The 9,888-nt window shown below is 32.4% G+C and overlaps 1 protein-coding gene across 3 annotated transcripts; it reads left to right on the forward strand.

Moving 5' to 3' along the window:
- The first annotated feature begins 997 nt into the window (after nucleotides 1-997).
- On the forward strand, nucleotides 998-2,845 carry LOC149236886 (dihydroflavonol 4-reductase-like). Of its 3 annotated transcripts, none has more exons than XM_089461650.1 (5): nucleotides 998-1,585; nucleotides 1,664-1,858; nucleotides 1,939-2,098; nucleotides 2,356-2,503; nucleotides 2,648-2,845. In XM_089461650.1, exons 1-5 carry the CDS (start codon nucleotides 1,268-1,270, stop codon nucleotides 2,805-2,807), a joined length of 981 nt encoding a protein of 326 aa, XP_089317776.1. In that variant the 5' UTR covers nucleotides 998-1,267; the 3' UTR covers nucleotides 2,808-2,845. The 3 variants fall into 3 exon arrangements, with proteins under 3 accessions (XP_089317776.1, XP_089317777.1, XP_089317778.1); XM_089461651.1 differs by having other exon boundaries at nucleotides 1,011-1,585; nucleotides 2,458-2,503; XM_089461652.1 differs by lacking the exon at nucleotides 1,939-2,098 and having other exon boundaries at nucleotides 1,016-1,585; nucleotides 2,458-2,503; nucleotides 2,648-2,815.
- Nucleotides 2,846-9,888: the final 7,043 nt, after the last annotated feature.

The raw sequence follows: 9,888 nt of genomic DNA on the forward strand, positions 1-9,888 counted from the left end.
ATGTAATGAATCTATTAGTAAAAGCCTTTTTACTTTTGGTTATGATGTAAATTGATGTCTGAGTTGAAGTTTGAATGATTCTCAGCTTGATTTTTAATCTATTTGAAAGCCTTCTTTGACTGTAGTTGTGCCGCAGGTGTAGATAATCAATGCTGTTAATGTGACAAGATATAAGATCAACTTAGGTGTAAATAACAGCTGAGTTAAATCTGAATCCTGCTTTAGTTTTAGTCTTGATGTAAGTATATAATAATATTATTAATGATGCTAATAAGGAATGTAACTGAACACAATGAATATCAATCAGCCAACCTTTGAACCGGTATGATAGAAGCAGGCACTGCAGATGGTACTGGGGTCTATAATATATCATGTGTACGTACGTGATGATTTTGGTTGTTTGAACTGATGACTACCACTGGGCACTGGGCAGATGGTGCCTGCAATGTCATGCTTTTCATGGTGAATGACATGTTAGTAGCCTTTCATATTAAATATTTAGTCAGTTAGATTTTGGTAAAATTCTTGGCTGTCCCATTTAACTGTTACCTTGATCATCGACAGGAACTGTTTATGAACGTCAATGTGCATTTATATTTTGTTTGTTACATTAGTCAAGGTTTTGCTGAACCTCAGAATGGTTTTGCTTTCTTGCTGTTTTTATTTGAAGTTTTCATATTTCTTGTTTTTGGAGACATCTCTTTTGTTGTTGCTCTCTCAAATAGGTATAACAATGTGAAAGATTCTTTTTTGAGAAATTTCGCGGTCAGCAGCTCTGGGGCGGGGATAGTCTCGTAGGGATTGGACCATGAAATTTGTGGGGATTAAATTGTGAATAATTTTTAGGCTGGTTGGAATTGGACCATGAAATTTGGGGGACTAAATTGTTATTGGATCATAAAACTTGTGGGAACTAAATTACCATAAATTGCTATTGGATCATGAAATTTGTGGGAACTAAATTATCAGCAGTTTTTAAGAGTTCATAATCCTGGGGATTGGACCATGAAATTTCTGGGGGCTAAATTAGAAACAATTTTCAAGAGTACATACTCTTGTTGATATTGGACCATGAAACTGGCTGATATTGGACCATAAATCTTGTAGAGACTAAATTTCCTCACCTAACAATTAGACCAGACTAAAGACTATCTGAAAAATTAAAAACTAACTATATGAAAAAATTTAAGCTGATCTTCAATCTCATACTACTTCTCTCGTTTCTGATCACACATTTCCCCTTCTCAGAAACACAGCAAATAAATATATGGAAGCAAACATGAATATCCCTCACGGCAATGAAGGGAAAGGCCTTCCCGTGTGCGTGACAGGAGCAGGGGGTTACATCGGATCATGGCTCGTAAAGACTCTGCTGGAGAATGGGTACACAGTGCATGCCACTCTCAGAGATCCACACAACCCATCAAAGAACTCATCCCTTCTCTCACTCTCAGGGGCCCAAGAGAGGCTTCGTCTTTTCAGAGCAGATCTCTGCGAGGAAGGGAGCTTTGACTATGCCATCCATGGCTGCCGCGGCGTCTTTCATGTTGCAACTCCTACAGATTTTGGTTCCCAAGATCCAGAGGTAAGTGAAACAGTAAAGAAGTAAGTTACCGATGTTTTTGGGACAACGATATGATATTAATCGAATTGTTTTGTACAGAGAGAGGTGATTGAAACTGCCGTGAGAGGAACTCTGAATGTTCTCAAGTCCTGCCTAGCAACCAAAAGTGTAAGGCGTGTGGTTTACACATCATCTGCCAGTGCTGCTTCTTTTCCAGAGAAACCAGTGGAAATCATCGATGAATCATGCTGGAGCTCAGTAGATCTCATCAGACAAAATAAACCCCCTGGTTGGGTAAGTTTATTGCACGAATTTCTGGTTTAAATTGAACATTGTAGGAAGTTTTACGGTTTTCATTGATTGAATGCATTCAGATGTATTATGTGTCAAAAACCCTGGCAGACCAAGCTGCCCTGCAATTTGCTAAAGAAAACAAAATGGAAGTTGTCAGTATGGTCCCAGTCACAGTAGTGGGTCCTTGGCTAACAACGACAATTCCCTCCAGCGTCGATGTAACCATGTCCCTCATCACAGGTTTCACAAACTCGAGCCTGATTTTTTTGTTTTGTTATTCTCTTTTTGGGTTTGTTTTTAATAATTGATGTGGCACGGCAACCTCAGGTTCTATATAATAGAAAATAATGAGGTATCAGGTTACAATCTCACCATTAGGTTTTACATATTAACGATAAACATTCCGTAGATTTAATATCATTTATCTTTTAAATATGGGTATGTTCCAAATTTAAAGAAAAACAAAGTAACGATAAAAAGCCATGATTGAATTGTAGGAAACACACAATGGCAAGGATTATTGAAGTCTATTGTGACATCTTTTGTTCATATTGAAGATGTTTGTAGAGCTCATTTGTTTTTGATGGAACAACCTACAGTGGGAGAAAGATACATTTGCTCTGCCCATAGCACCACTTTATCAGGGTTTGTAGATTTCATTTGCAAGCGTTATCCAAAGTAAAAGATAGACTTTCAGTAAGTAACCATTAGTTTTCATCTTTTATTTTCAACACCACCACTATACATGAGTTAATCATAATTTTTGTGAGCATATTTTTTGGTTTACAGGTTGGATAATGCAGAGAGTGATGGTGGTGTTATAACTATGTATCCATGGACAAGCTCGTGGTTTAATTGCATCAGCTGCTTCCTTAACTGTATTTACGCTGCGGTCTTCAGTCTGATTATTATTATCTTTCACCTTTTCCTGGAAAAAAAAATGGATTAAAAGTTAATTTGTTCGACAATGCCCCGTTTCAAAATGAATCTATTAGTAAAATCCTTTTTACTTTTGGTTATGATCTAATGAATCTATTAGTAAAAGCCTTTTTACTTTTGGTTATGATGTAAATTGATGTCTGAGTTGAAGTTTGAATGATTCTCAGCTTGATTTTTAATCTATTTGAAAGCCTTCTTTACCTGTAGTTGTGCCGCAAGTGTAGATAATCAATGCTATTAATGTAACAAGATATAAGATCAACTTAGGTGTAAATAACAGCTGAGTTAAATCTGAATGCTGCTTTAGTTTTAGTCTTGATGTAAGTATATAATATTATTATTAATGATGCTAATAAGGAATGTAACTGAACACAATGAACATCAATCAGCCAACCTTTGAAACGGTATGATAGTAGCAGGCACTGCAGATGGTACTGGGGTCTATAATATATCATGTGTAAGTACGTGATGATTTTGGCTATTTGAACTGATGACTAACACTGGGCAGATGGTGCCTGCAATGTCATGCTTTTCATGGTGAATGACATGTTAGTAGCCTTTCATATTAAATATTTAGTCAGTTAGATTTTGGTAAAATTCTTCGTTGTCCCAGTTAACTGTTACCTTGATCATCGACAGGAACTCTTTATGAACGTCCTTGTGCATTTATATTTTGTTTGTTACATCAGTCAATGTTTTGCTGAACCTCAGAATGGTTTTGCTTTCTTGTTGTTTTTTATTTGAAGTTTTCATATTTCTTGTTTTGGGAGACATTTCTTTTGTTGTTGCTCTCTCAAGTCTCAAATAGGTAGTGCACTACAGAAATTGTTGGTTAGTGTATAGCCCTGTGATATGGCCTTAATTTTCAGTTGAATACCATTTGGTATTTTGCCCAAATGAAACTAGAAGTTATCATCATAGTTTATTTGAAAAATGTGATGTCAAATTCTACGACTGCCAATTTCCTATGCAAAATATCCGAATTTGCTCTCGTGTATCGTGTCCTATGGAAGACAACTTGAGTCGGTGATGTTCGACTCTGTGGATCCAAGTTGGAGTTGCTTTAATAGCTAACAAAATTTGCATGAAATTTTTCAGAATATAATTTCATAGTAAAAAAGGAAAAATAATGATTTATTTATTTATTATTATTATTATTATTATTTTAATAGCTCAATGGAGACCGCATTCGTAAATGTTAATCTGAAAGCAGTCATAAGCAAAACGATTTGTTGTTCTTGTCTAATTTTGTGAAACTAGGCTTGCTTACACCTGCATAAAAATTGCAAAATCTCCATTACCTGCATAAAAATTGCAAAACCTCCGTTAACTGTTGCAAAACTGAACTCTTATATATTTTGTTGCACCTATCATAGAATTCACACGAGACCTATAGACATTGGGGTTCAAGATGCTTAGAGATGGTTTTCTTTAATTACGTGATCTCACCTAAAGTATTACTATTATGGATTAACCCTTCAGAATTAGTGTTGGTACGTGGCATGTGATAGTTGTTGGTTCAGGATGATTTTGCTATGTTGCAATTGTTTCTGGTAGATATAGATTACTATGGATCATTCAAACTTTTGTGAGCCAAGTGTGTACATGTGTCATGAAACAAGAAGACTCAATTCTGTCAGAAAGTTGGGGATTATGGTGAGTGCTTTTCACAAATAAGATAGATCCCTTGTTTTCTCTACTATAAGAACACAATTTGATTCATGATAGATCCCTTGTTTTCTCCACTATAAGAAACACACTTGATTCAACTACAGTTGTGGTCTTTGGATGGAGATGCTTCAATGTCAATTGTATTTGTTCTCTTGTTATATTTTAAGTCAAGCTATTTTTGGCTGACATGCAATATTTTGAGATTGTTCTTTTTGGCACATGTTGGGCCCTAAAGAGTTGAGGATGAACAGACATTTAGTTGTGGGATAATTCTGAGCACATATTCAGTATGCACATTGCTGGGTACAAAACCCCTCTGGTGCCCTAGTATGGACAAATATGTGGTAAATTTTCTTTCATTCACTTGACACCTGCACAGATCTGTATAACCATATTTTATTATATTGTATGAGCTGTTTGGAGCCAATTTTTGGACTGAAGCATGCACTTATAGACTTATAAAAATCAATTGAGTTTTGTATTTGGGTCAAGAGAAGTGAGGAGCTTTACAGTCTGGGGTGCAGGAGATCTTTGTGTGTGTATATAACACTAATATAAAAATGGAAAAAGAACCAATGCCATTTTTTTTTTAAATTACCATATAGTCAAAATATGATGACATTTTGCCCACGGGGCTTTGGATTGACGGTGAATGGGTGCACTGTTAAGGCACTCCTTGCGATAGGTCACCGGTTCAAATCCCCGTGGGTGCGTAGGTTAGTCTTAACAAGCAAAAAAAAAAAAAATATGATGACATTTTTTGCCTTTCTTCCTAACTTCAAACAACTGTAAACTAGCATAGCTTCACCTTTACTTGGATCTATTAAGCATTGAGAGAGATAAAAAAGATGTTGAGCTGTAAACCTCAATATTTATTAAATCATACATGTTGTGCAAAACTATTGAAATTTGCACCGAGAGTTTACTTGAGGCCTCTGAGAGCTAAAGTAACAATGTAAACACTCTACTGCAGTAATGATTCTGTGATTATAGGCTTCTTTTCAGTGGATATCTTGGAGTACTTGTCTTTTTGGTTCTTCTCTTGTGCATATATCCGTCATTCTGTCGCTGTTGGGAGAAGATAATAATACTGATAATGATAACAATTCGGGGCAACATATATGTGCAAGGAAAGCGATTTTCTGTTTTGGTTTACCATGAAACCAATCCACAATTGAAATAAATATTTCCAAACACTGTTTTTTGAAATTGAATTTGCGAAAATCAAAATAGACAGTTTGGCCATGCCGATTATGAAATACTAAATTGATAATGTAGACCACATTTGAAACTGGGCCGTTGAATCTCAATCGCCATTCTAAATGAGTAGTGAGACTTACTTTAATCTCTGGAAAACCTTAGCTCTAACTATTGCAGAACAATACTGAAGAGCGCAGATGTTCGGGTATCATCACATAGTTACACGTTGCAGTCACTAGGGCAATACCAAATTTTAAACTATAATCAAAACTCCAACCAAAGAAAGTAATTGACAAATTACAAAACCCAATCCTGCTTTCTTGCATAATCAATACTGAAATTTATAAATAGAAAATCCTGAGGATACACGTGCACATCCGATTACCAAATTTTGCATGATCCTGTAGATTAATCTCCTTCCATTAATGAGCCAAAGGAGTAATCCAAATTGGCAATGCAATATCACCTTGTTTTTTTGCATTTCATTTCCTTTTTGCAAAAATGCAATGCATTGCATTGGTCACTAACTATAGATCTGTTGCTTGACACAGGGTTGTTGAGAGTGTTGGAGAAGGGGTGACTGACTTCAAGGAGGGTCACAGTGTGCTTCCCTTATTTACTAGAGAATGTGGAGAATGCAGACACTGCAAGTCAGATGAAAGAAACATGTGTGATCTTCTAAGAATTAATACTGAACAGGGGGTTATGATAAATGATGGGAAGTCGAGGTTTTCAATCAATGGAAAACCCATTTATTATTATTATTATTATTAATGTTTAAAAAAAATTAGTTACAAAATTATTTATAGATCACAAAATTAATTGTATTTTATTAAACATCACATAAGAATACAATAAGTATTGGTTTAAGAATATTATAATTTGACTTTCTAATCGCACTATACAACAACGGGCCCTACCTTATTTCCATCTGGTTATAGTTACTGAGATACACGCAATGGTAAATGTTGACATAAACCAAGTAAATGATATTACGGGGCTGACCTTATTTCCATCTAGTTATGGTTACTGAGATACACGCAATGGTAAATGTTGACATAATGCAAGTAAATAATGCTGATATTGCGGAATGGTTAATGTTTATATAATCTATTTAAATAATGCTTTTTCAACACTCATGGTTTAAGTAAATAATATTTTCCTTATTTGAAATTAACTATTGTTGATCTGACCTTCACTTGAGGGGTTATCATTATTAATTAAGGTGGTTCTATATATGGTATAAGTGGACAACAATTTTAGAAATAATTATTGAGTTTACAAGTTGAAGATAGGAATAGATTAGATAACGCTTGGTTATTTTAAAATATTAAATTACAATGTGGAAAAGCATATTACAATTAGTTAATGTTTTAGTTGTAGTGTCAACCAGCAATGTAAGTTGTAAGTGGTTTGTTTTAGTATTTGGAAATCACAAATTTCTCCGCTTTTCATTTACCATGTAAAACGGTATAATTTATTTTTTAGTTAAAAAAAAAAAGTGTGTTGCCAATAATCTATTGAGTTTTTAGTATGAACGCGTTTTAAACTTAATATATTGATATGAATGGTTTGGTTTTGGTTTTGTGTCATCGTGGTTATTTCCTTGGTCACTAGTGAGCTTTGTATATGCTTGACTATCTGTAGAGGTTTCTTCCTTTTAATAATCCTATCGGCCTCTCTTTGTACCTTTTGGGACAATTGCTAGTATACATTTCTTTTTTATAATTATGTACTATATTTTCAGGAGTGTTAAGCCTGATTGAGAGCAAGTCATTCACGTGTACATTTTCGCAATATTTTAATCAATATTTTGATAAATATATATTTAATTTTAGTTAATATTATTTTAGATAAGGTAGGTTTTTGTTGGGTTAAAAATTTGTTTTACTTGAATGTAAAGAAATAGATTAATAATTCAAAACCCAAAAAAATTTAATAAAATTGAGTAACAATCCTAAACCAACTTATTTTAAACAATAACAATCAATAATAACTATATTTTTTATTAAATTTTCAAATTATTTTATCAATAATAAAAAATATTAACCATACAAAATTAAACAAAAACAAAAATCAAAACACATACACATTATTTGAAGACATACCTATCAATTTTAAACCAGGTTAGCACGTTCTCAACCCGCACATAAGATACCATGAAGTCGTCCATAACACCATTCCAAAAGAGGGTAAATGTGTTGTATAGATGTGCATTCCTTAATAATACACGTGTTTTTAAAATTACCATGCATGTGAGATATAAAAAAATATGTATACATTATTTGTTTACACATGTTTCATATGGTATACGAGATCTACAACTTTGTTTTTAGTAGGGTTGTGAATAAATGTGTCATTAATGTTTATTTTCTAATATGTATTTCTAGTTTTCTTTAAATTATTATTTCAGGAATTCTAGAAGGTATATCACTTTTTTGTTTTACATTTATAATTTTTTTCTTTTTATTCTTTTTCTCATCTCTAAAATATACACACTCTTTTTCAATGTAAGCATATAAAAATTATTCAACTATAAATATAATACTTGAATTTTCATCCTAAATAAAATATTTGCTTACTCCAAATGTTTGCTTTTTGAAATTATAAACTATTTATAATTGGTTACATTCTTATTATTTTCATTTTCCATCATTCAACATTGTTAATTACTTTGCATTCAAAAGCATTAATACAAAATAACTACCATTGAAAATTATTTGCGGTTTAACACTCCATAATTCACAATGATTGACTTTGGAGAAAAATACTATTAATATTGGAGAGCAACAAAGACAAGGTATGTTGTTAGCTCCAGTTAAATATTTGAATGGTCTATGATTCCAACTACTCTTTCCATATGATCGATATGAGAAAATGGAAAAAATAATAGGTGTGACAGAACAGTAGAAGAAAATAGTTTCAAATTGATTGCAATGAAGATTGTTTGTAATTGACTATATTCTTAGTATTCACATTTTCTATCTGTCAAAATTGTTACATTGATACTTTTTACTCAAAAGTTGTATTTCATCAGTTTCATCATTCAAGTTACTAGCAGTCTCTTTCATCTCAACAAGTTGAGGTATCTAAGCAAATTTTAAATTAAATTGACCAAATTAATTTTAGACATATTCTGCTTATTTAAAATGATCAAAATAATTAGATGTTCATCAAATTTTGTATGACCAACCAGCCTAGATCCATCTTAACACCAGATCTATCAAGCGCCAAGAGGGATCAAATCTCTCGAGGTGCAAACCTTTCCTGAAGTTTTACACTCAAAAGATAGGTTTGTGCCTCGAGAGATTTGATCCCTCTCAATGCTTGATAGATCCGGAGTTAAAAAGTATCTAGGCTAGTATAATAAAATATTTAGATGACAATAACATATAATTTTGAATGTTACACATTGTTATATAACCATTTATTTATTTATTTATTTTTAAAGGCGTGTAAATTAATAATAGTAAGGGACGGAGAGATATTTAGAGGTATTTATGAAATGAATTTGAAGATGGTGTAAAATCAACATAGATCCATATTAAATATAGATTTAATATGAGTTGAGAGGGATCTAATTTCTTCATGTGCAAATTCTTTTACAGTGTAAAATAAAATGTGTTATTTTTCATTGTTTAAATTGTATTTTTTAATGCTAAATAGAATATATATATATATATATATATATATGACCAAATAAACGTTTTAACCATAAAACCTTAATTTTTCATGATATATACATATTTAAGTATATGTCAATATTAATTAGTATTAAAATATTTTATTAATAACCAAATTATAAGATTTAAACATCTTACTCACACATTTTGTTTACTTCTAATTACTTTACAACATATTCATTTTTTTTTATTATAACTGACATAATTTTTTCTATTTAGAACATAATTTTTAATTTTTAATTTTATTTTAAATGGGAACCCTCATACTGGCTTGTAGAATGAGCCTCTCTGTTCAATAATGAAATGTAGGAAAATGAGTTGGTTTTCCAATAATATAATTCTTTTTATAGAAATTGTGTCTAATTATGAAAATTTTGGGTTTTCCTAACATTGTTATACTATTTTCCATCCAAATATAATGCATATGTTCGAATTTTTGCAACATTTGGGTATTTGAATGACGGATTCTTGCTCCAAAATCGTGTGGAGTTGTAGAGAACAAATTGTTCTTGGGCACATCATATATATGTGCCCAAG

Source organism: Pinus tabuliformis, chromosome 8, assembly GCF_031772625.1.
Source record: "Pinus tabuliformis cultivar Carrire ecotype Pingquan chromosome 8, CPIR1, whole genome shotgun sequence".
In the NCBI taxonomy this organism is placed as follows: Eukaryota; Viridiplantae; Streptophyta; class Pinopsida; order Pinales; family Pinaceae; genus Pinus; species Pinus tabuliformis.

Excerpts from the sequence above, each read along its gene's own strand:
- LOC149236886 (XM_089461650.1), top strand. The coding sequence starts at position 1,268 with ATGGAAGCAAACATGAATATCCCTCACGGCAATGAAGGGAAAGGCCTT. Across the intron at positions 1,586-1,663 it reads TTGGTTCCCAAGATCCAGAG|AGAGAGGTGATTGAAACTGC; the intron begins GTAAGTGAAACA and ends TGTTTTGTACAG. Across the intron at positions 1,859-1,938 it reads AAAATAAACCCCCTGGTTGG|ATGTATTATGTGTCAAAAAC; the intron begins GTAAGTTTATTG and ends GAATGCATTCAG.